The 27,619-nt window shown below is 40.6% G+C and overlaps 1 protein-coding gene across 1 annotated transcript in view; it reads left to right on the top strand.

The window, feature by feature from the left end:
- Positions 1-14,451, top strand: part of LOC311138002 (contactin-4-like) — a 132,521-nt gene extending 118,070 nt beyond the window's left edge. The window contains exons 12-23 of the mRNA XM_084172648.1: positions 4,726-4,853; positions 5,435-5,607; positions 6,392-6,509; positions 6,909-7,067; positions 7,410-7,559; positions 8,378-8,448; positions 9,420-9,654; positions 9,769-9,884; positions 10,438-10,618; positions 11,205-11,317; positions 13,197-13,365; positions 13,501-14,451. Of these exons, the coding sequence (XP_084028774.1) occupies positions 4,726-4,853; positions 5,435-5,607; positions 6,392-6,509; positions 6,909-7,067; positions 7,410-7,559; positions 8,378-8,448; positions 9,420-9,654; positions 9,769-9,884; positions 10,438-10,618; positions 11,205-11,317; positions 13,197-13,365; positions 13,501-13,586 (1,699 nt within the window). The 3' untranslated portion in view covers positions 13,587-14,451. The remainder of the gene's footprint in view (positions 1-4,725; positions 4,854-5,434; positions 5,608-6,391; positions 6,510-6,908; positions 7,068-7,409; positions 7,560-8,377; positions 8,449-9,419; positions 9,655-9,768; positions 9,885-10,437; positions 10,619-11,204; positions 11,318-13,196; positions 13,366-13,500) is intronic.
- Positions 14,452-27,619: the final 13,168 nt, after the last annotated feature.

Genomic DNA, 27,619 nt, shown 5'->3' with positions numbered 1-27,619 from the left:
ATGGTGCGGTTGAGACAGATGGAGTGTGAACAGCAGCCTTGTTGATACTGCTGCTTTTAAGCTATGGCCTGAATCAATATGTTCTTGCCACATTTCCATAGTCTTTCCGTAACTCAGTGGACCTGCCTCAACATGTGAGCAGAGCGATTGATTAGTTATCATATTCAACGGGGCGGTCATGAAGAAAAGGAGAAAGAAGTGATTACGATGGCTGTGCGTCTGGACGAGAATAGAAAATGCACGGCGTGGAACGGCGTTTCTTTCTTAAAGCAGATAGTTCTTTACATTTTGATTTGTTTTGCAGCTCATTGCCCCTCAGGTCATGTTTTCAGCATGCCTCTATCACTCAATGTTTGATATTTCTGTCAATGAATCAGCACAAAGCACCCTGTGTCAGACATGCTCTCTGGGTCTCAGCTCAGCCAGAGTGAATACATATTTATTTTTAAGAGCTGCAGTGAAATAGTTTGATTTCTGAGCTTGCAGTTCACAGTTTTTGTTTTTTATTTGTTGAAACAGAAGGTCACGATAGCTAGGAGTTCATAGCATTGTTTATGCATGTTTACATTTGTTACATTTTGTTAGATTAGAAAATAACGTACAAGCATTCAAAACCCAATGTTTGTGGAATATGGCAAACAATGAATAGAATCGACTTCTTTTATTTATTTATTTATTTATTTATTTATTTATTTTTTTGGGGGGGGGTATGGATCAGCTTAATATTGCAGATAGATTGTATCTTCTATCAATGTAATTGTCTGCATCACTTCCAATCCCCCATGTTTTTATTTTAATTTTTATATTTTTATATATATATTCCCCTTTATTACTTTTCAACCCCACCATCCTTTCCCCACTTGGAGTAAATTAGTGAACAACAATGCCCAGGCCTCTACTTCCGGTCTATACTTACTATCTACACCTTATGGACAGAGTTAATTTTACAATAATTCTATTATATATATATATATATATATTATTTATTTTTTGCTCCTGAACTTCTTCTACTCTCAACCTCTCCGATCATTTTCATGATGTCCATCCGGTTTGCTTCTAAATGCCATATCTTTCTAACTGTGCTCTTTCCCAAAAGCTCCCAACATACAACCTATATACTTATTATGGACACAGTATGCTTACATTATTAGCTATCTTTGTTATTATTTGTTGTTATTTGTTATTAGTCCCATCCTTCAACTCTATTCAATACCTCCCATCTATCTCTTAACACCATCCATATAGGATTTCTATTTGCCATATATATTTCAACCGTACTGTGATGTTTTACAAAAGTTCTGAACCTTTCTATTCTCATTTTTGCTAAAAGTATTATTATATTATTGATTGATTGACTATGACTTTTCAGATCACCCAGTAATGCTATCTGCAAGGTTAGTTCCAGGTAAATATTGCAATCCTTTAGCCATTCCTGGACCTGTGTCCAAAAACAAGCTACAAATGGACAGAACCAAAACAAATGATTCTGTCTCTTCACAGCAAAATCTGCAGAGCTGGGAAGATTGTATCCCCCATATAAATAACATTCTATTGGTAGCAAGAATTTTATATAATAATTTAAATTGAAAGATTCTAATTTTTGAATCCGGTGTCGTTTTGCGTGTCAGTTCATAAACACTATGCCATGGGATCGGTACGTCAAAGATCTCTTCCCAACTATTTTGCAATCTATATGGGACGGCTGTCAATCCTTTGGCCCTTAAGTGAAACTGATATACTTTTTTATTTATCACAGTTTTCCTTAACCAATTATGTTCTTTAATGCAAGGCCGACAGACAAGTTCCTTACTTTCTCCCCCTTCAACTTTCCTCTTCCACTTTTGCGGTAAGGCTGCAATTATTTGGTTGTAATTTTGGGTAGAGCAGACATTTCCATATGTTTTTGTTAGCTGCATGTGCGACATAACTCCACCAGTCCTACCAATGATATCATTTACGAAGATTATACCTTTTTTAAACATTCTGTCAAAAAATAAAGGTTTTTTGTCAATTAGTATATTTGAATTTAACCACAATATTTGTTGCATTATTTGTTCTGTCGTTTCTGGAGGATTAAATTGAAATTGCAACCAACTTTCTATGGCTTGTTTTAGAAATAGTGACATTTGGGAGATTATTTCCTTTTCAAATAACTGAAAGTGAGAGGTTGTAATCTGAATAAAGGGAAAAAGGCCTTTCTTGAACAGTGGGTGAGACAATCTTACTAATTTGCTTGAGAACCAGTTCGGATTTAAGTATAACTTTTGGATGACTGAAGATTTTAGTGATAGGTCTAATGCTTTAATATTTAATAATTTATGTCCTCCGAATTCATATTCATTATATAAATATGCTCTTTTAATTTTGTCTGGCTTGCCGTTCCAAATAAAATTGAATATTTTTTTCTCATATAATTTAAAAAACTGTTTGCTAGGCGTAGGCAAGACCATAAGCAAATAGGTAAACTGGGATAATACTAAAGAGTTAATCAGGGTAATTTTTCCACAAATTGACAGGTATTTTCCTTTCCATGGTAGTAAGATCTTATCTATTTTTGCTAACTTTCTATTAATATTTATTGAAGTGAGATCATTTATTTCCTTTGGGATATGTATTCCGAGTATATCCACATCACCATCAGACCATTTTATTGGTAAACTACATGGTAATGTAAAAATTGTATTTTTTAGTGATCCAATACGTAATATAGTACATTTGTCATAATTTGGTTTTAATCCAGAGAGGTTAGAAAATGTATCTAGATCCTCTATGAGGCTGTGGAGGGATTCTAGTTGTGGATCTAAAAGAAAACATGAATCATCTGCGTACAATGACACCTTTGTTTTTAAGCCCTGTATTTCTAATCCCCTGATATTATTGTTGGATCTGATTTTAATAGCTAACATCTCGATGGCCATAATAAATATAAATGCCGATAGTGGACAACCTTGTTTCATTCCTCTTGACAGTTTAAAACTTTCTGAGAAATAGCCATTATTTACTATTTTACACCTAGGGTTACTATACATGATTTTGACCCATTTTATAAGAGATTCTCCAAAATTGAAATGCTCCAGGCATTTATATATAAACCCCAGTCGAACTTTATCAAATGCCTTTTCGAAGTCTGCTATGAATAGCAGGCCTGGTTTCCCATATTTTCCATAGTGTTCTATTGTTTCCAATACTTGCCTTATATTATCTCCAATGTATCTTCCATGTAAAAAACCTGTCTGATTAGAATGAATAATATCCGACAATACCTTTTTAATTCTATGCGCTATACATTTTGCTAGGATTTTTGCATCACAACACTGAAGTGTAAGGGGCCTCCAATTTTGTAAATGGACTGGATCTTTATATTTTCCACTTGTATCCTGTTTCAGTAATAATGAGATCAGACCTTCTTCTTGAGTGTCAGATAATCTACCATTTACATAGGAGTGGTTAAAACATGCTCTTAACGGTCCTCTTAGTATATCAAAAAAGGTTTGGTATACCTCGACTGGTATGCCATCCAACCCTGGAGTTTTCCCGGACTTAAAGTCTTTAATTGCATCCAGGAGTTCCTCCTCTGTAATTTCACCTTCACATGAGTCTTTCTGTGTGGCTGTTAATTTGACATTATCAATAGAAAAAAAATCTCTACAATTAGCTTCAGTTAGAGGAGATGGAGGCGACTGAAAAGAAAACATATGCAGAATCGACTTCTTTGTTATGAGGTTGCTTTTGTTATGTTGTATAAAGTAAAGCACTTTTAGATAGTTTGTGAAACTTCCACTTGACAGTGGGGAAAATGTTGCAAATAGATATAGTCTACAATCATCTCTGATTAGTATTTCAGTCATGTGCCTTTGAAACATTGTTGCTTGAGTTTCCTCGGTTTCTCACTGTGTCCTGACAGCCAGCTACAAGTGAGATGGCTCTTTAGTCATATCTGCTTTCATTACTTTTTGGAAATGGCTTTTAGTGTGTCGATAGGATCTCACACAGGTTGTATAATTACAAGGCCGCAGGTAAAGATTCCTATTCGGAGTGAATCATCTCTCACTGTTGTTCTGCTCTCTTCTCCTTCCCATGTCCTCATTGGCCGCTGTGTCCCGCTGTGTATTCTATTAAAATGCACATTTCATCTTTTGTGCTTTCAATAGCATGTCGACCCTACAGCAAATCTGTTCTGCTTCAACTAAGAGAATTGCTCTGTTCTGAAATGTGCAAATGTGCTTGTAGAGAATTCAGTCTTCCAGACAATTCCGTTTTTAATTCATGAAATAGTTGTTATTCAAACTACAACATGGATGTAGGCTATTTAAGCAATAAGGCCCGAGGGGGTGTGGTATATGGCCAATATACCACGGCTAAGGGCTGTTCTTAAGCACGACGCAACGCGGAGTGCTAGGACACAGCCCTTAGCCGTGGTATATTGGCCATATATCACAAACCCCTGAGGTGCCTTATTGCTATTATAAACTGGTTACCAACATAATTAGAGCAGTAAAAATAAATGTTTTGGTCATACCCATGGTATACGGTCTGATATACCACAGCTTTCAGTCAATCAGCATTCAGGGCTCGAACCACCCAGTTTATATTTGAAATGAAGCCAGAAGTGTTTATGTATTTGTATGCTAATTGTCATTTAGAATCCCTATATAATCCAGTGAGTGCTATCAAATAATTATTGATCCTGATAACAACAGTTGTCTGTTCTTTCATTCTTGTCAGACAGACTATTATGGAGGATGGAACTCTCCGTATCACCAACATCAGCAAATCAGACGGAGGGAGGTACACCTGTGTGGCCAGGAACCCCTTTGGGACATCAAGCAGTACTGGCACTCTGGTGGTGAAAGGTACTTTTCCGGACACAGATTTCACTACCTTTTAAGCAGATGGTTTAAACCTGTGTTTAGAGGGGGGAAATACTAAGTCAAGCATGAAATTGATAATGAAATATATAGTTGTTTTATGTTCCTGCTGGTTTGACAGAAACATAACTCATCATCCTTGGTTTTGTCAGCTGTGAGTTATTGGTCACACAACAGAGGGGAGAAAATCCCTGGCATCTAGAGTAGTGAGGATAGAGATGTTATGTTCCGCCCAAGTCAGACATTTCATGTTAATTTAAAAAGAGCTGCTGTTTAAATTTGTTGATTTGGCTGTTTTAATAACTGATGGTTGTACATGGAGTATTAAATTGACACCATGATTGCATTAGGTTGAATTATTCCATCTCAAGACTATATCAATAAAACATTTTTTTTCTCCAAACATGTTAATTGGATTGAGAGGAATAAGCATTGCATTGAAAACATCTTGTCTACATGAACAGGACATTTTGTCCAGCAGCAGGTCTATATTCAAATTCAAGTCATGTCGCACGGCTCCAGTAACACATGATCCTGTGTGTTTGTTTTTCTGTGTTGTCAAAAAGAGCCGACCAAGATAACAGTTCCACCGCTGAGTGTTGATGCCACTGTGGGAGAGAGCATCGTGTTGCCATGTGAAGTGTCCCGAGACTCCTCCCTGGATCCCACCTTTAAGTGGTTCTTCAACGGCAAACTCGTTGATTTCAACAAACAGGACCACTTTGAGATGATAGGAGGGGTGTGTACCTACTACCTATATCAGTGTTTCCCAACCCTGGTCCTCCAGTACCCCCAACAGTACACATTTTTGTTGTAGCCCTGGACAAGCACACCTCATTCAACTCATTGAGGGCTTGATGATTAGTTGACAAGTTGAATCAGGTGTGCTTGTCCAGGGTTACGATAACATTGTGTACTGTTGGAGGGACTGGAGGACCAGGGTCGAGAAACACCGACCTGTACTGTACACAGTCGTTTCTGCTCACAAGCTTCATAGCTTGTACAGTAACAGTACACCTACATGTCAGACAAGACTAGGGCATTTAACATGGAGGCCTGGCAAGGTAAAACCTGTAGCGAGAGATGAAAACCCCAAACCTGTAGCTGATCTTAGGAGTAAACCACATGATACTCCTGTGAACAAGGAGCACAAATCTGTCTGATTACAGGATGTATCCTCTGGTCTGCTGAGCACACAAAGACCCTGCACTAAAATGGCCTGCATAACACTGACATTTTCACTGTGAGCATCATTTAGCAGAGCTATTAAACTTCTGGAAGTCGTTTGTTTAACACAAGGAGTGTTAGAATCAGTGTCACTCCAGTGTTCCTACCTGCTCTTTTCTCTCACTAAAGACCTAGCCTGGCCTAGGTCAATCTGCTACTGCCCTAGCGTATAGAGAGTTGAAACGTTATCATTATGATAATTGGTACACAGCTGGAAAAATAGTTATTTAATGACTGTATTTGGAATTACTAGGATTGTTGTGAAATTACACTGTTTTCTGTTCTATTGTCATCAGGAATCAGCTGGTGATCTGATGGTCAGGAATATTCAGCTAAAGCATTCTGGGAAGTATGTGTGCATGGTTCACACCGTGGTGGACAGCGTCTCAGCAGCAGCCGACCTCATTGTCAGAGGTACGCACGCACTTCCTCACCGTGATGCTACTTTGTATTACTGATATGCTGTAGCACTCATCTAAAGAGGAATTCGAAAACCTACCACATTATCACCCTCTATTCATTCTCTTTACTTCAGCCAACTATTCTGGGTGACATTCATTCAGTGTTAAATAATGATTACAGGATAATCTCTAAATCAATACATTAATTTTCCACTTCTCCTTCCTTTTGGAATAATTTTGTATTTCCCCTCATCAATTGAAGGATCTTTAGCTCCGCTGGGTGAAATATTAAATGTCTTTCTCTTTTTTGGGTAGACTTGTCTGCCTTGCATGAAACTGCTTTAACCTTGCCATCCTTTTTTGGCTGACACAATAGAGCTCTTTGACAGTGGTTTTCTCCCTCTTCTGTCAGGGCCGCCCGGTGCCCCAGAGGGCCTCATGGTGGGGGAGATCACTGACTCCACTGTCCAGCTCTCCTGGGGGTCTGGGCCTGACAACCACAGCCCTGTCACCACGTACACCATCCAGGCCAGGACCCCCTTCTCCATCGGCTGGCAGGCCGTCAGGACAGGTAGCTACAACACCAGCCCATCCATCTGTTTAGACACCACAGCGTTTATGAAATTGTTTTCTACAGCACATTATATTCAGAGAATGTTTCTGTCATAGAGATATATAATTAGGTTGTTTCTGTACTATGATAATATTGTGAGAAGAGTCAACTTTGGGGATGATGTGAACAGGAGTATTGCTTTCTTTTTACTCATTCGTTATCTCGTGGGCCTTCTTGGATAAGTTATATTGACTGAATTATATCACAGGCAGTCTTTGATAACATGGATGCTTTTTGAAATGTGATTTGTTGGTGGATGAGAATCAATATGTATTTAAATTCTAAATTCTTTAATCCTAGTTCCTGATTCTGTGCCTGGACAGATGTTTCATGCAACGGTGATAGATTTGAACCCCTGGGTGGATTATGAATTCAGGGTGGTGGCTATCAACAATGTGGGTGTTGGAGAGCCCAGCATGCAATCCAAGCAGATTCGAACGAAAGCAGCAGGTACTTTTTAATTCCTTTCTGTCCTCTCGTGGTGAATCTATCAACCCCACAGTGGAAATGGAATTTAACTGTCTGATTAGTTTAACTTGTATTGCGTGTTCTGTTCCTCCCCTGATAGAGTTCACCATGTAGATCCCACAGTCACTTTTATCGTGCCTTTCTCATCGCTAATTATGTGTAATGAAGACATAATCAGCTTTGTTCCAATTTGACAGACACCGAGACAGGTGTTAATGATTTACCTAATAGGCAAAGAAAGTGAGAGATAATTTATTCATATGTTTAGATGACACAGCCATGTGCATATTGACACTAGTGATACTTTTGCTCGTCAGATTAGAACCACCCGAGCAGGATGCATCATATCTTTTAAGCATTTAGATGCTGTATACATCAGCACTCAGGAAAACCTAACATGATTAATTCATGTCAGCCATATCAACAGGAACCGTGTGAAATACCCACGCATGCCATAAGGCAAGGACTTAAAAGTGTCTATTTTGAGCGGGTTAGCAGAGTGCATCCGCCTGGCTCACTGAATCACAAGAGAGGAGTACATATGGAGGTGACACACTGTAGTAACAGCAGCAGCATGGCAGGCGCTTGTGCCAGTATCAACCCACATTTAATTTGATAAAAACATAAAGCCTTTGCTTTGTGAATTTAGGAAACCGTATTGGGATTAGGGGCACTATGATAGTGATATCAAGGCTTCTGTATGGTTTTGGAGTAGTAAGGATTCAAATATGCCTTTGCTCCCCTCTCTGAAGGAATACACACCCTTATATTGGACACTGTTGTTGTTTCTGTCCATCCAGTTCCTGAAGTAGCACCAGGTACTGTGAGTGGAGGAGGAGGAAGGCGAGGAGAACTGGTTATCCAATGGGAGGTAAGCTTGCTGATCATCACAGCCTTATTAGAATATGTCTTCATTGTGACAGACTGTTTTCAAATCAGTCTTCTGACATGAATGGGGTTTTGACAGAATTCTCTACAGCAATGTGACTTCAATTAAATGGGTTTTAATTCAAACAAGAGCTGTCTTGCCTAGCTATTTGCCTCCTCCAAACATCTCCCCTGGTGTGTAAATCAAAATGCAAGAATTAGCGATGGTGGAAATTGTATGTGCATAAATCTAGGATGATATCTGTGGGTCTCTTAAAGTGATTTGGCTTATCGTGCAGAATGGTTTAGGAAGTGTGTATACTGTGTATAGCTTTGGATATACAGGTAACTGCCAAAATAAAGGAAGCACCTTGGCATTAATTCTACAAGTGTCTGGTATGTATTGGAGGGATGCGACACCATTCTTACACGAGAAATTCCATCATTTGATGTTTTGTTGATGGCAGTCAAAAATGCTGTCTCAGGCGCCACTCCAGAATCTCCCATAAGTTGTTTAATTGGGTAAAGAGACGGTGACTGAGACACACACACACACACACACACACACACACACACACACACACACACACACACACACTCACACACACACACACTCACACACACACACACATACTGACACACCCTTCACTGAGATCTCTTCTTCTAGCCATGGTAGCCAAAATAATGGGTAACTGGGCATGACCCTAAGCATGATGGGGTGTTATAATTGCTTAATTAACCCAGGAACCAGACCTGTGTGGAAGCACCTTCTTTCAATATACTTTGTATGCTTCATTAACTCAAGTGTTTCCATTATTTTGGCAGGTACCTGTACATGTATTATCTTGTTGGTGTTGTGGTATTTGGCTATTCAGAATTTGACACTTCTAGTTGATATAATCATTTGATGTTCAGTTCACAACCAATGGGAAGAAATTCTACAATTTATGCTGTCAAAATGTCTTTGTCTCATAGCCGATACCAGAGGAACTACAGAATGGAGAGGAATTTGGATATATTGTGGCTTTTCGTCCTCTTGGTACAAACACGTGGAAACAGACTGTGCTGGCTTCACCTGATGCATCAAGATACACCTTCAGGAACGACAGCATCCCGCCCCTCTCCCAATTTGAGGTGAAAGTTGGAGTCTACAACAACAAAGGAGAAGGCCCATCTAGCCATGTGGTTGTAGTGTATTCTGCAGAGGAAGGTTAGTTATTTTGACTATTGGTCAAGTTGTTGATGAAAGGGAAAGTTTGGTTTAGTTTGACTTGAATGTTTACCATTCTTGATAATGTTCTTGGTCTGATCTTTTCATGTTTAGAGCCCTCTGTAGCCCCGTCCAGAGTGTGGGCCCGGACGCTATCAGCCTCTGAAATTGAGGTGTACTGGGAACCCATCCCCCAGACAGCCAGCAGTGGAAAGATCCTTGGATATGAGGTATGAAAAATATCCCAGCATTCATGATACTGGTAGAGAGCAGAAAACAGCATGATAGATATTATCCTCAATATGATTGACTCTGCAATGGGTCGGCATGCATTTAAATAGAACTGCCAGTGGCAAAAACTAGGAATTTCCCCTACACTGAAAAATTGCTTGGGATACAGGTACATTTCTCACCATCTAATCTGGAGAATGAAGAGGTCTGTCCACAGCTGTTACGGTCTCCCAAGGACCCTTATATCCTGGCTGCTACCCTGCCTGAGTAGTGTTCTATGAATCACGCCTCACAAGTGTGAACATCATATGTCAATTTCCTCCACAACAAACATCGTCCCTCATGACAGAACACCTAGAGGATCTTACCCATTCTTCCCTTAGTATAGCCCAGGACTGGCTGGCTATAGGGAAGGCCCTGGTTACTTGACCTTCATTGTTCACTCACAGCCCCTGTTCATCAGGTCCAGAAATAAATCAACAAACAACAGTGCTGGAAGTGTTTCTAATGATGCCGGGAGGTCTGGAATAACCTTAATGTCTTTTGTTCCAGGTCCTTTGTTGGGAGGAGGGGGTGCAGGAGAGCGATGCTGAGATGGTGAAGGTCACGGACACTGTGGCCCTTCTCTCTGGACTCATGGGAAGTACGTTGTATCTGATCTCAGTCAGGGCCCAGAACAGCGCTGGAGCCGGGCCTTCTAGCCCCGCAGTCAAAGTCACCACCAAGAAACCACGTGAGTTTTTCTCTGAGATGGGATAGCTGTCACATGCAATTTGAGCATTTCTCTCTTTACAAGTCTGCTTTCACGTTCATGAAGCCTGCATATCCCGCAGAGTTTTACATTAATCGAATTGTGGTAAAATGCAGCAGGATACAATACAACTTCAATGACTTTAGAGCCTCTGTGAATACTCGACATCAACAGCACTGCTGAGACGAAACACAGTCATCTGGGTATATTCTTGACTGCATGTTGACTGCAAGACTAACAGATGGAATTGGATTATGTTATACCTACAAGGTGAATTAGCAGGGCCCTCTTTAAAAAAATTACGAAAATCTGTGACAAGATGCTGTTTGTCTTGACGACTCAAGGAGAGGAGGCGTGCTTATGAGCTTATCAGAGTTGGAGGCAATTATTCAACCATTAACTCTATCTCAAAGCAATCTGCTTTCTTGTTCCATTCTAGTCGAGATTTCCTTAATTCAGAAGCGATAAGGGGATGATTAAAGTGAGAAAGTAATTTAGGAGTTATTTCAGCTATTGATGGAATTTTACGTGACTAACTCGTGTGGCTATATGATTGCATATCTTTCAGCACCAAGTCAACCTCCAGGGAATATTGAGTGGAACTTGACCAACTCCAAGATCTTTTTAAAGTGGGAGCATGTCAAGGCAATGGGAAATGAGTCTGAGGTGACAGGATACAAGGTGAGTGTTGTCAATGGAATAGCAGAATCTTTGAAAACTAGGAAACAAATGCAGTTTCTTGGCTAACCTCAGCCTCTATGTTCTCTATAAATGACTCCGTGGTCGCTGTGGAAATATAAACCTCAGCACTTTCAGTGTCACATACGGATTGTCTCTGTCTGGCCGTACAAAATTAAAAGGTCTGTTCCCAGTGATATGACCCAAAACAAACCTATTTCTCCATTGTGCTGGTTTTGCACTGAGTAGGTTGATTGATCATCTGCAACATTTCGATATGTGAACACGCAAAATGTGACCTTGTTGATGGTTGTTGATACATTCAGTTAAGATTCCTGCCTCTCGATCTCTCTGAATGCGCAGTAGTAAAAAGACCTGCTGTATTTGAACCTGCGTAACGGGAAGTGTTTCATGTCATCCTGGGTATCTGAACTCTTGGAGCATTTAGCAGAGGATTATGATTCAGAAAAGGTCCTGCTTTCTTTTAAAGTATACATTTTCTGACGTGGCTCAGAGATATGAGAGAGAAGGTGAGGAAGCAGCTGGGAGCCTTTGAAGCTCCACATTCAGACATCAGCCTCCACTGAGCGCCACATGGGGGCCACACCAGCCTCCACTGAGTGCCACAGGGGGCCATACCAGCCTCCACTGAGCCCCACAGGGCTCCACTAGCCTCCACTGAGGCCCACAGGGGTCCACCAGCCTCCACTGAGCGCCACAGGGAGACACCAGCCTCCACTGAGTGCCACAGGGGGCCATACCAGCCTCCACAGAGCACCACAGGGAGACACCAGCCTCCACTGAGGCCCACAGGGGTCCACCAGCCTCCACTGAGCGCCACAGGGCTCCACCAGCCTCCCCTGAGCGCTACAGGGCTCCACCAGCCTCCACTGAGGCCCACAGGGGTCCACCAGCCTCCACTGAGGCCCACAGGGGTCCACCAGCCTCCACTGAGCGCCACAGGGAGACACCAGCCTCTACTGAGCGCTACATGGGTCCACCAGCCTCTACTGAGCGCTACATGGGTCCACCAGCCTCCACTGAGGCCCACAGGGGGACACCAGCCTCTACTGAGCGCTACAGGGAGACACCAGGCTCCACTGTGCCCCACAGGGCCACACCAGCCTCCACTGAGTGCCACAGGGGGCCATACCAGCCTCCACTGAGCCCCACAGGGCTCCACCAGCCTCCACTGAGGCCCACAGGGGTCCACCAGCCTCCACTGAGCGCCACAGGGAGACACCAGCCTCCACTGAGTGCCACAGGGGGCCATACCAGCCTCCACAGAACACCACAGGGAGACACCAGCCACTGAGGCCCACAGGGGTCCACCAGCCTCCACTGAGCGCCACATGGCTCCACCAGCCTCCCCTGAGCGCTACAGGGCTCCACCAGCCTCCACTGAGGCCCACAGGGGTCCACCAGCCTCCACTGAGGCCCACAAGGATCCACCAGCCTCCACTGAGCGCCACAGGGAGACACCAGCCTCTACTGAGCGCTACAGGGAGACACCAGCCTCTACTGAGCGCTACAGGGAGCCACCAGACTCTACTGAGCACTACAGGGAGACACCAGCCTCCACTGAGCCCCACAGGGCTCCACCAGCCTCCACTGAGTGCCACAGGGGGCCACACTAACACCTCATTCTATAATTTGCAATTCATGGCATCCTCTGGAAAGAGCCTGCAGAAAATATACAATACATTTCTTAAGACTATTTGGCTGCACAAGAAAATACTCTTTCTTTTTCTGAAGTTTTGCTTTCTCTGAGAAGCAGCTTCTCTTTCTTCAAAGAAACAGTACAGTGGCATTATCCATAAATCTGTAATTTCTTGTTAAGGTCAAACTACTTTTGCCATGATATTCCCTCTCCCGTATCAAGGTGGTGTACCGTCAGAACTGGCTTGGGAAGACCAACATGGTGGAGACCAACAGGACCAGCGTGGAGCTGCAGGTCCCCTCTGGTGAGGACTACCTCATTGAGATCAAAGCCTTGAGTGGTGGAGGGGATGGCAGCAGCAGTGGCCCCATCAGGATCCCAAAGATGTCCAGTAAGAGATTACATTTTTTGTCTTTCACCATTCACAGGATGAACTTTTGGGTTTCCAAAGTGCCTTCAACAAATGTCTGTCTCATAACTACGAGTCACCCAGGTATGCTTGTTAATGTGTCTTTGTCTTTTTCAGGTCTTAACTCAAACGGCCATTTCAACTCAGCTCCAAGGAACATATGTGTAGTTATGTTTTTTATACTTTCAAGGTTAACTTTATAACTTAAAAATGCCTTTTATGAACTCTAACTTTGAGAGTCATGTACTCAGCAAAGGATAACATTATTGTTATTTTATGTGTAGCATTCACTTCTCAAGAATGTGAAATCAACAGCTTACTATTTAGAGTATTCAACGCAGCTGCATTGCCTTATAATTGTATGCATTTTTGTATTAATTTGTCAACCAGGCTTTTGAGTGTTTTATTTCTAGATTTTACGCAGAAAGGATAGGCTTTACATATGAGAAGATTGTCAAATATTAGAACAATCTACATGAGCCTAGCCTATTTGTGCCTCATCCCTGTGTTCTGTGTGACCTGTTTGTTATTGTACAGTAAACGTTCTGTTACGATGACTCAACTGTTGAAACGACCATGGTTCACTCAGAGGTTGTCCTTTAATTCCTTCATGAAGCACAGTTACTGTATATCGTCTGTCTGGCGGCCGTCAATATTCAGCAAATTCTGTGAAAAAGAATCCCAGTTCTGTGGTATTCGGACGTTCTTGAGGTTTTACATATTCTATCATCAACATTTAACAGTATCATCATGGTCAATATGACCATCACATACATCTTGGATCAATATACAGAACTAGACAAAAAAAAACATCTTAATGTTTGTTGATACCTGGGGAAGATTTTCTCTAATATTTTCCATTAATTTAACTCTTTCTTCGTTTTCTAATGTTTTGTAATCAATATATTTCAAGTTGTGTGCTTGATAGCTCCTTTTTTTGTTGATTTACCATAAATGTGATATATTTTAGGTGTTGCATAAGCCTTTTAATACTATTGTATTAACAAACTAAATGTATCTCTGTGAGATGTAATTGAGACTGAATAAAATGTTTCACATTGAAATGTCTATTTTAAATGTGTTTTCATTTTAGATTTCTGTACCATTTTGAAAGTGCCAGGGAGAATGACAGCCATCATTCACAGGAGTCAGTGTGACATCCCCTGCATTAATGGTTACCAACAGGTAGGTACACGACATTGACAGCATGGCTGCTGTGCTTTCCCTCACCCAGGTTTTATTTTTGAACATGATCAATATTTAACTGAATACTTTGGTCCTTGGCTAGCATAAAATGAACAAATCCAACTCCTGTAGTGTCAGTCCATGCATGCAATTTGGATTGTTTCAATCAGAATTGAATAACCTGAATTGGATTTGATGCCCTGCAACTGGCAGAGGACTAATGAAACTAATGAAAGTGGCAGTTAGAGTCTAACAAATCATGATTATATACAGTGGGGAGAACAAGTATTTGATACACTGCCGATTTTGCAGGTTTTCCTACTTACAAAGCATGTAGAGGTCTGTAATTTGTATCATAGGTACACTTCAACTGTGAGAGACAAAAATCCAGAAAATCACATTGTATGATTTTTAGGTAATTAATTTGCATTTTATTGCATGACATAAGTATTTGATCACCTACCAACCAGTAAGAATTCCGGCTCTCACAGACCTGTTAGTTTTTCTTTAAGAAGCCCTCCTGTTCTCCACTCATTACCTGTATTAACTGCACCTGTTTGAACTCGTTACCTGTATAAAAGACACCTGTCCACACACTCAATTAAACAGACTCCAACCTCTCCACAATGGCCAAGACCAGAGAGCTGTGTAAGGACATCAGGGATAAAATTGTAGACCTGCACAAGGCTGGGATGGGCTACAGGACAATAGGCAAGCAGCTTGGTGAGAAGGCAACAACTGTTGGCGCAATTATTAGAAAATGGAAGAAGTTCAAGATGACGGTCAATCACCCTCGGTCTGGGGCTCCATGCAAGATCTCACCTCGTGGGGCATCAATGATCATGAGGAAGGTGAGGGATCAGCCCAGAACTACACGGCAGGACCTGGTCAATGACCTGAAGAGAGCTGGGACCACAGTGTCAAAGAAAACCATTAGTAACACACTACGCCGTCATGGATTAAAATCCTGCAGCGCACGCAAGGTCCCCCTGCTCAAGCCAGCGCATGTCCAGGTCCGTCTGAAGTTTGCCAATGACCATCTGGATGATCCAGAGGAGGAATGGGAGAAGGTCATGTGGTCTGATGAGACAAAAATAGAGCTTTTTGGTCTAAACTCCACTCGCCGTGTTTGGAGGAAGAAGAAGGATGAGTACAACCCCAAGAACACCATCCCAACCGTGAAGCATGGAGGTGGAAACAACATTCTTTGGGGATGCTTTTCTGCAAAGGGGACAGGATGACTTCACCGTATTGAGGGGAGGATGGATGGGGCCATGAATCGCGAGATCTTGGCCAACAACCTCCTTCCCTCAGTAAGAGCATTGAAGATGGGTCGTGGCTGGGTCTTCCAGCATGACAACGACCCGAAACACACAGCCAGAGCAACTATGGAGTGGCTCCGTAAGAAGCATCTCAAGGTCCTGGAGTGGCCTAGCCAGTCTCCAGACCTGAACCCAATAGAACATCTTTGGAGGGAGCTGAAAGTCCGTATTGCCCAGCGACAGAAGGTCTGTATGGAGGAGTGGGCCAAAATCCCTGCTGCAGTGTGTGCAAACCTGGTCAAGACCTACAGGAAACGTATGATCTCTGTAATTGCAAACAAAGGTTTCTGTACCAAATATTAAGTTCTGCTTTTCTGATGTATCAAATACTTATGTCATGCAATAAAATGCAAATTAATTACTTTAAAATCATACAATGTGATTTTCTGGATTTTTGTTTTAGATTCCGTCTCTCACAGTTGAAGTGTACGTATGATCAAAATTACAGACCTCTACATGCTTTGTAAGTAGGAAAACCTGCAAAATCGGCAGTGTATCAAATACTTGTTCTCCCCACTGTACATGTATAGTGGATTTTAGGGTAAGGATGAATTGTGTTATGTCTATGGAGAATATCACTGAACCTTACTTGGGTTAGACCCAGAACATATTCCTTGGGAATAACTACCTTCGTGCTCTTGCTAATATGGCCCTATTATCAGATGCACTAATGTCAAAACATTGAGAAGTAACAAGAGAAAATAGTGTTTTCCTTAATGCCACCCCAGGGTGTTATTTGTAAGCAGCTCAATACTGCTGAAAGTATGTGTATTGTGTGGATGTACCTTCCCCACATGAAACCAATAAATATGTGAATCTTATGCTTCAGATCTATATGGTTGCCTGGACACGATCCCTTCAATGCCTTGTGCATACTGATTGTTAATTATCAATAGCTCATGAATACAGAAATTACAGATTATTTTCCATATAGTTTTAGATTACTTGTGAGAAAGGAAAATCAACCTTTGAAATTCTCATGTATGAACTCTATTGAACACATTTACATTTACATCATTTAGCAGACACTACTATGATATGATTGAAGCAGGTTGACTTTATTTTCATTAATCTTGCTCTGGAGGCAAAACTGAGTGATTTCCACTAGATGGGCCAGCTGCAAAGAATTGTAAAGAGTCATAAAAACAAAAATGTGCTTTTTGGTTTTAATTAAAGGTTAGGGTTAGGCATTAGGGTCAGCAATGTGGTTAAAGTTAGGTTTAAAATCTGATTGTATGACTTTGTGGCTGTGCCAACTAGTGACCACTCTGCAGAGCTGCCTCCAGGGCAAGATTCATGATGAGCAACGCTGCCCTGCATGATTGAAGGTTTTCCACATTTTTTTCAGAGAAAACAAATGGACTTGCAGCAGGCAATTAGAATGGCAAATACAGAGGTAATAGGAATAGCGGGTGTCAAAGAAAATCCACAGTTCAATTTTAAATCGAACTAAATATTTGTTTAATTGTTGTTTCCTTCTGCCAAATCAATTTATCATGTTGAATGCATGAAATTGGAATGCTGATATGTGATATTGTTTTATTTCCTTCTTACTATGTTACACTTCAACATTACCAGTGACAAATTAGGTCAGCAAATTATACAGTGCATTCAGAAAGTATTCAGACCCTTAGATTTTTTCCACATTTTGATATGCTACAGCCTTATTCTAAAATGGATTAAATAAATAAAAAATCCTCATCAATCTACACACAATACCCCATAATGACAAAGCGAAACCGGTTTTTAGAAAAGTTTGCTAATTTAGTAAAATAATTAATATATATACCTTATTTACATAAGTATTCAGACCCTTTGCTATGAGACTCGAAATTGAGCTCAGGTGTATCCTATTTCCATTGATCATCCTTGAGATGTTGTTTGGAGTCCACCTGTGGTAAATTCAATTGATTGGACATGATTCGGAAAGGCACACACCTGTCTATATAAGGTCCCACAGTTGGAAAAACCAAACCATGAGGTCGAAGGAATTGTCCGTAGAGCTCTGAGACAGTATTGTGTCGAGGCACAGATCTGGGGAAAGGTACCAAAACATTTCTGCAGAATTGAAGGTCCCCAAGAACACAGTGGCCTCCATCATTCTTAAATGGAAGAAGTTTGGAACCACCAAGACTCTTCCTAGAGCTGGCCGCCCGGCCAAACTGAGCAATTGGGGGAGAAGGGACTTGGTCAGGGAGGTGACCAAGAACCCGATGGTCACTCTGAAAGAGCTCCAGAGTTCCTCTGTGGAGATGGGAGAAACTTCCAGAAGGACACCCATCTCTGCAGCACTCCACCAATCAGGCCTTTATGGTAGAGTGGCCAGACGGAAGCCACTCCTCAGCAAAAAGCACATGACAGCCCGCTTGGAGTTTGCCAAAAGGCACCTAAAGACTCTCAGACCATGAGAAACAAAATTCTCTGGTCTGATGAAACCAAGATTGAACTCTTTGGGCTAAATGCCAATCGTCACGTCTGGAGGAAACCTTGCACCATCCCTACGGTGAAGCATGGTGGTGGCAGCATCATGCTGTGGGGATGTCTTTCAGCGACAGGGACTGGAGGACTTGTCAGGATCGAGGGAAAGATGAACGGAGCAAAGTACAGAGAGATCGTTGATGAAATCTGCTCCAGAGCGCTCAGGACCTCAGACTGGGGCAAAGGTTCACCTTCCAACAGGACAACGACCCTAAGCACACAGCCAAGACAACGCAGGAGTGTCTTCCGGATAAGTCTCTGAATGTTCTTGAGTGGCCCAGCCAGAGCCCGGACTTGAACCCGATCTAACATCTCTGGAGAGACCCGAAAATAGCTGTGCAGCGACGCTCCTCATCCAACCTGACAGAGCTTGAGAGGATCTGCAGAGAAGAATGGGAGAAACTCCCCAAATGCAGGTGTACCAAGCTTGTAGCGTCATACCCAAGAAGACTCGAGTCTGTAATCGCTGCCAAAGGTGCTTCAACAAAGTACTGAGTAAAGGGTCTGAATACTTATGTAAATGTGATATTTCAGTTTTTTGTTATTTTTTATACATTAGCAAAACTTTCTAAAAACCAGTTTTTGCTTTGTCATTATGGGGTATTGTGTGTAGATTGATGAGGGGAAAAAACAATGTAATCCATTTTAGAATAAGGCTGTAACATAACAAAATGTGGAAACAGTCAAGGGTTCTGAATACTTTCCGAATGCACTGTATATATTATAACAAAGTACTGTGTATCACATGACAGACAACATTTCCAAGAAGATGCGTGACATGAAGACTGCGTGACATCTACACCATAGCAGAGTAAGTGTATTCCAGCCAGCCACACATAGGAATAATCTTGTCATGTTGGCTGACAGGTAAGTGTCTGGACATGGACATTAATCTCCTGATACCTGCTGTAACTCTGAGGAGTACCAGGGATTTCATAGCAGACACCAGGCCGTCTGAAAACAGAAGCAGGTGTATTGTAGGAATGAAAATAGAAACAGTGTATTAACCTGGTTAAATAAAGGTTAAATGTCCTATATGTCACTATGTTGCACAAAGGTGTGTCTCAAATAAAGCACAGACAATTAAGGTCTCTTTTAGCTGATTATTTTTCATCACAGTACACCATCAATATAGAGATCATGAACTGTGAATTAATAGTAAAGATGTCTTATTGTGATTATTAATTATTCATAGCCTGAGAGGGACATACCATCCTGTCAGTACCTTCAAAAATAGGTATTTATCACAGTAACATTAACTGTGAAGAGATATGATCTAGACCTCCAGGTGGAGTTAAATTCCTCACTCTGACAGAGTTAAGGTATATTTGTGTTATCTTTACTGTCATATTTTTTTTTTTTTTTTTTTTTTTGTCATTTAGCAGACGCTCTTATCCAGAGCGACTTACAGGAGCAATTAGGGTTAAGTGCCTTGCTCAAGGGCACATCGACAGATTTTTCACCTAGTCGGCTCTGGGATTAGAACCAGCGACCTTTCGGTTACTGGCACAACGCTCTTACCCACTAAGCTACCTGCAGAATAAGTCTGATGTAAGAGGATTGAGGGGAGAAATGACTGATGTACAGGTAACAGTGAATGGGGAAAGTAGATATTGTTCAATCTACCAATAATTCCCATCAATCAATCACGCACTAAATAATTTATCACTCCATTACTTACGTTAATACATCAAGAAACGATCTAGGTTAATAATATATCATCTTATAAGGAACTGCATGTTGTAATTGTCAGACTATAAAATAATTATGATCTGTGACATTAGTGATTTCTGCACCATTTTCTACTGGCCTTCACAGCCCAGTCATGCTTTTCTTGGATTTCAATGGAGCCCCTCCCTCCCCCATCCACTGTCAGTCTTAAATCATACACACAGCAGTCTTATTCTTGACAATACTTAAATAGATGTTAGATAGAGATCAGTTAATTCAAGTAGGGACAGATTAGACAGAGCCTCCTAAGGCCATGTAATGGATCTTATGCAATAGAGCCAGAGAACATTTGGCCCAGATTTCCCACAGAAATGGTGAAAGGTCACTGCATATACACAAAGGAGAGTCAAGGTTTAAAGGAACTCCCTGGAATTGCAATAATGTCGGTGATAGAATGAGTTTGTCGAGGTTCAAATAAAAAATGTGGATGTTGAAATACACGTTTTGAATTGTCGAGGTGTGTTGAATATCGAAATCAGTGATTAAAGGCCCAGTACAGTAAAGAAAATGTGATTTCCTGTGTTTTATAGATACACTGAGTGTACAAAACATTAGGAACACCTTCAGAACAGCCTTCGTCGGGGCATGGACTCTACAAGGTATCGAAAGCGTTCCACAGGGATGCTGGCCCATGTTGACTCCAATGCTTCCCACAGTTGCATCAAATTGGCTGGATGTCCTTTGGGTGGTGGACCATTCTTGATACACACAGGAAACTGTTGAGCGTGAAAAACCCAGCAGCGTTGCAGTTTTTGACACACTCAAACAAGTGCGCCTGGCACCTACTACCATACCCCGTTCAAAAGCACTTAAATCTTTTGTCTTGCCCATTCACCCTCTGAATGGCACACATACACAATCCATGTCTCAGTTGTCTCAAGGCTTAAAAATCCTTCTTTAACCTGTCTCCTACCCTTCATGGATTTAACAAGTGACATCAATAAGGAGGGATCATAGCTTTCACCTGGATTCACCTGGTCAGTCTATGTCATGGAAAGAGCAGGTGTTCCTAATGTTTTGAACAGAAATGATTTGATATTGAGATAAAAACAGCTACATTGGACCTTTAATGAAGGAGTTAATCTCTTTTAGAATTATGGAAATAACCAAGACCTGATCTCAAGTCCACACATAACATCTGCAAGTATTTTTTTCAGGTTTAAAAATATGCTGGGCCCAGAAGTTCTAAGATCCAGGTTAAAGCACTCAATCTGCAAAGTAGCACCTTGAGCTACTTGGCCTGCAAATTCACATGAATAGTCAAGGTGCCGTACTGATAAAGCTGGTCTCAGGACTGGGAGCTATGACAGAGCCATAATCTTTATTTTAAACAGGATTAGTACTCAAAGGGAAAGCATCATCTTACTGACAGCGAGATAAAATGTTTTAAGTGTGTCAGACACTTTATGTGGACTTAGCATGCTCAGTTCAGGACAATGTATACCATATGTTTGTATTGGATGTACTGTATGTGTATGTGGTTATGGGTGTATGTGTGTGCAGTACCAAATCAACTGATCGCTATGACAAATAGAGGAATGTGGAGCCATTGGCAGAATGGCAGGTGTACATATTTTAAAGTCAATCTGTAAGGTCAACTCCATAGGGTTGATAGATTGAGATTGATATAGTTCCATGCCTGCATTCTGATACTGCTCTCTATCCGTGCTTTAGCTAATAAAGTATTCTTTTTATTTTACCTTTATTTAACTAGGCAAGTCAGTTAAGAACAAATTATTATTTACAATGACGGCCTACACTTATATTAGTGTTACTTACTACTTACTTTGTAAGGCTCAGAGAAGACCATGAATCATAATCACATATAAAGTAACCCTATAAAAATGTAGTTGTTGAAACAGGTCTCTTTACATTCTATTTTAAGATTGTGTTTAATTATATTTTTTTTTTCACAGACACACAGAATGGGGACAGGTGTAAAACATTCATGCAATACTGCTCCAGATAGCAGACAGAAGAGAAGGTTACTCTACATTATAAAGCTATGCTTTTCATATCAACAGGATGCTGCATAAAACAATACAGTAATAATGAGAATCGTATCAAGGGCTTTTTACATACAGTAGAACATAGTAGATTTGCATAGAGGTGCATAGATGTTTTAAATGTTTTGCAAGAGCTGGATAGATTTGTATTACTAATACGTTGTATAACAGATTGGTCTGTGCTATTCGGAATCATTGGGATGTCCCTACCCCATTGAAGTTGAAATTTAAAATGGTTAAGGGTTAGGGTTAGGGTAGGGGTTAAGGTTAAGGTTAGGGTAGGGATGTCCCAAGGATCCCAGATAGCATTGACCCCTAACAGTGGAGTGGAGGTAATGTCCGTTTTTGTAATGTGTAGAAACATCAGTGTGTAATTTCTCCAAGCCTCAAAGAGGTACACAGAATGTCTCTACATATAAACCCAGTGGACATTTATGGTACAGCACTATGGAATATTTTGTTTACATAGCTAGAGATATTGCATGTAAAGGTCTTCTCAGGTCTAAAAAGTTGGACCTGGACCCGAAACAGACCCGACGACAACCAGACATAGACCCGACTGGTACCCTAACGGGTCCGGATCTAGACCAGACCCGATTGGACCAGAGTGACAAAAAGTTATTTTTATCAGCCAAGTTGCTCTTCTGGTTAATGAATATGTATTTATGTTGGCTAGGCCTTCTATATGTTTTTTAGAGTAACATAAATATGTTATAGGCTGTGCAGAGCCGTGGTCGGGTCCACTCGGGTCTATCAGCTGTAGTTACATAGACCCGGACCCGAGGGAAAAGTAGGAATTTTGGTCCCGGACCCGCTCCGGTCCCGGTTCAGATCTCAGGTATTCAGTTCGGGTGGACCCGTGAAGACCTCTAATTGCATAATGGTTGACTTGGAATGCATCCCTGGAGGTAGTTTTTGTGTGCCATATAAGATATGACCAGAAAGGGATTACTTCTATTTAATGTCCATCACTATAGTTTAAGCTTGTTTTATTTTACTTTATCATGGCTAAGAACATTTATAAATAACAACATTTATACAGTACCAGTCAAAAGTTTGGACACACCCACTCATTCAAGGGTTTTTCTTGATTTCTTACTATTTTCTACATTGTAGAATAATACTGAAGACATCAAAACTATGAAATAACACATATGGAATCATGTAGTAACCAAAAAAGTGTTAAACAAATCTAAATATACTTTATATTTTAGATTCTTCAAAGTAGCCAACCTTTTCCTTGATGACAGCTTTGCACACTCTTGGCATTCTCTCAACCAGCTTCACCTGGAAAGCTTTTTCAACAGTCTTGAAGGAGTTCCCACCTATGCTGAGCAGTTATTGGCTGCTTTTCCTTCACTCTGCGGTCCAACTCATCCCAAACCATCTCAATTGGGTTGAGGTCGGGGGATTGTGGAGGCAGGTCATCTGATGCAGCACTCCATCACTCTCCTTCTTGGTCAAATAGCCCTAACACAGCCTGGAGGTGTGTTGGGTCATTGTCCTGTTGAAAAAGTTCCACTAAGCGCAAACCAGATGGTTTGGCATATTGCTGCAGAATGCATGCTGGTTAAGTGTGCCTTGAATCACTGACAGTGTCACCAGCAAAGCTCCCCCACCATCACACCTCCTCCTCCATGCTTCACGGTGGGAACCACACATGTGGAGATCATCCGTTCACCTACTCTGCGTCTCACAAAGACAGCGGTTGGAACCAAAAATCTCAAATTTGGACTCATCAGACCAAAAGACAGATTTCCACCGGTCTAATGTCCATTGCTCGTGTTTCTTGGACAAGCAAGTCTCTTCTTTTTATTGGTGTCCTTTAGTAGTGGTTTCTTTGCAGCAATTCGACCATGAAGGCCTGATTCACGCAGTCTCCTCTGAACAGTTGAGATGTGTCTGTTACTTGAGCTCTGTGAAGCATTTCTTTGGGCTGCAATTTCTGAGGCTGGTAACTCTAATGAAATTATCCTCTGCAGCAGAGGTAACTCTGGGTCTTCCTTTCCTGTGGTGGTCCTCATGAGAGCCAGTTTCATCATAGTGCTAGATGGTTTTTGTGACTGCACTTGAAGAAACGTTCAAAGTTCTTGAAATTTTCCACATTGACTGACCTTCATGTCTTAAAATAATGATGGACTGTCATTTCTCTTTGCTTATTTGAGCTGTTCTTACCATAATATGGACTTGGTCTTTTACCAAATAGGGCTATCTTATGTATATCAACCCTACCATGTCACAACACAACTAATTGGCTCAAATGCATTAAAAAGGAAATAAATTCCACAAATGAACTTTTAACAAGGCACCCCTGTTAATTGAAATGCATTCCAGGTGACTACCTCATGAATCTGGTTGAGAGAATGCCAAGAGTGGGCAAAGCTGTCATCAAGGCAAAGGGTGGCTACTTTGAAGAATCTCAAATATAAAATATATTTTGATTTGTTTAACACTTTTTTGGTTATGTGTTATTTCATAGTTGTGATGTCTTCACTATTATTCTACAATGTAGAAAATATTAAAAATAAGGAAAAACCCTTGTATGAGTAGGTGTGTCCAAACTTTTGACTGGTACTGTATATCCGGCAAAAAAATATTTGTGATTTGTGATTTGTATCAACATGTTTAGGCTTTTGGAAAATACCACTGTTGGTTTGACAAGGACAGAACGCCATACAAAAAAAAACAAGCTAAGCTAGAAATTATGTTCTAAACATTCATAAGTATATTCTTGGTGTTCTGAAAGCATTCCATTTGGAGTTGAGCCTGTTGGGATCAAATCCAAGGCCACTTGACATTTGCAGTAATTAAAATATGCTAAACTGATAGGAGAGCAAATATCAGTCGTGGTTAATTTCAGGCCACCTTTTTTACTCTGGGTGTAATGTCTACCTTTGTAATGTGGTGCTCCACAGCAACTTGATGCTCCACAGCTATTTAAATTGAGGAAGAGACTGTGCTAAAATGGGTTTCATAACTAACTACAGCGTAACTACAATTATAAATCATATTACAATGCACCTTGTCATCCTTCAGACATATGTTCCTGTCTTACACGTTGATAAGTAAATGTGTTTTGGAAACTAACATCACTCAAAGTCTACTTTTAAGTCAGTTAAATTTTTCCAAAACTTCAATCCCCGTTGAGTTTAAGCTGGCTGCTCTGTAAGAGGGAAACTCAGACTGAAATATGTAAAGTAATTGGTATAACCAGAGCTTGACTCATGGATTGTAACTAATCCCTTTTTCATGGAAATCTCATAAGAACCTGTATCATTCAAAAAATGGATTATTTACCTCTGGGAGCTCATAGACTTAATATTGGCCAAAGTCAGCCTTCCTGATTCTAGGAGTCATTTTGGCCTACGTACGTAGTTGTTGTGTTGTCTATAGTTTGTCTATCTTTGTATATTCCACTTTAGCGACTTTGGGTCCTAGAAAAGCGCTATATAAGTACCATGTATTATTATTATTATCATTATTATTATTATTATTACTTTTTAGCCTACAGTAGAGGGCACTATATGTGGGGTCATGGGTCACTGGTCACATGTTGGCAAAGGTGACCAGGAAGTAGAGCTGCTCAGGTATGGTGGATAAATGAAGATGTCTTACTCAGGCAGTTAACAGTTGGAAAAAATGGTCAAGGTTCGACCCAGACCCAAAAGTGGGGTGTCTCGCTTTCTCTACCGTCTCAGGTATGGCAAGCATACCAAAGATGGTGGATTATAACTTAATACTCAAAGATGAATTAACAGTTCATTTAATAAACCTAAACCCACTTTTCATCTGACATTATTTGAGTAATTTAATTATTTGGGTATTTCATTTATAAGCTACAGTTTCAATAATTGTGTCAAGCAGAAGTAAGGCTACGCATTAATTTAACTCACTGCTGAGGATCAAGTCTGGTGACCAATACAACTAATTGACCAAGGGTGGAATGTAAAAATGAAGATAAATAATTAAATTTCTAGCCCGAGTAGAAATTAGAAATTGACATGGGATGATTCTCAATGACTAAAACATAACTCATGCATTTTTTATCTTTCCTGTACTTTACAATGCAAGTGACATGTTACAGTAGTGTATTATTGGCCATAGCACCATAGGCAATATTCAACACAGTATCCACAATGGGTGTTCCAGTTCAAATAAACCATGTCAGGGGAATTAGATATGTGCAACTGCTTCATGCTGAGGAGCTACATCAATTAAAGTGTCTCCAAAAGTAACTTTTTTCTAATCTAGGAAACCGAGAAAAACATGCCCTGAAAAAAACATGTCAAAGTTAGAATCCTTAGTTGCGACATACATGTTTGGACTTTAATTAATTAATGATATACCGATTGATTCTTGAAGAATTGGACTTGTCTCATGAGCTTAGTTAAACTGTTGTACCCCATCAGAACCCAAATAAACACTGTATAGTCTCAAAACATGATAAAAACTTCTTAGATCATGGATCGTCAGTCCTTGCATCCATAGCTCTGTCTGTGAATTTAAGAGTGGTTACATTTCACTAGGCCCATCTCTCAGCTTTTTACCAAAACAGAGGCGGGGTTTCGCTTTGTTATTGTTTCATTTACATTTAATGTGGATTTGTGACTTCCAAAATCACTTGTTCCTATAGTGTTTTATCTTACCTTTGACCACATCTGAGGTGGCATAATTCTTTATTTTTTAAATGTATTCATGGCTCATATGTAAATTAGTATTTTCACTTCAGAGTTTAGTCCCATACTGCAAAGAAAAATTACTTAAATCCATAATGAATCTGATTGTCTGAACATCCCTTTTTCATTTGAGTAAAGTTGCGCTGACATATATTTTGTGTTATTGCCGAGGTCTAGGCTGTGAGACATGTCAGAAAGTGACAGTGTGTGGACCTGTGCTGAGCTCTAAAGAAGGGATAAAGTGGTGTGATGGACAGAAGATTGGCTGAGAATTAAAAAAGCAATGAGCCCTCTCCGAGCACCAAAAGACAGCTGACAGGCAGCCTGTATAGCGCTCTCTCCCCAGGTCCACATGGAAGGCCACTAGTGAGCTTCGACTGATAAATATGGGATTTGATTTGATTTGATTTTGGAAAATAAAAACTGATAAATATCCTTCCAGTGACATGCGGTGAGGTCGGTGGCTGGGTAAGCACTGGCTATTATCAAAGCCAGATTTACTCACAAAGTAAACCTTGATGAAGCCCAAGTTCACAATACAACAGATAGCTCCAACAACCAGAGTGACATAGGCTATTAACCAAAATTGACAAACAATTTTCACCAAATGTAAATACCAATGTAGCCAAGATACATAAGCTACTGTGCATTTACAAAATGTCAAAAAAGTGTCTGATCAAAATGAAATTGTGTCTTGATAAATCACATTTATTCAAAGGGATGTTGTCTATCTAACAGTAGCCTAACCCACAAATTGCTAAGGAAAATGCATTTATGAATGCATGGCTCTGAAAAAACATGAACAAATGCTACAAAACACCCAAATATGTTATTTTAG

Source organism: Coregonus lavaretus (assembly GCF_964263955.1).
Source record: "Coregonus lavaretus genome assembly, chromosome: 12".
Classification (NCBI taxonomy): domain Eukaryota; kingdom Metazoa; phylum Chordata; class Actinopteri; order Salmoniformes; family Salmonidae; genus Coregonus; species Coregonus lavaretus.
Note: the sequence above shows the minus strand (reverse complement) of the source record. Positions and strands in the feature narration are given on the sequence as shown.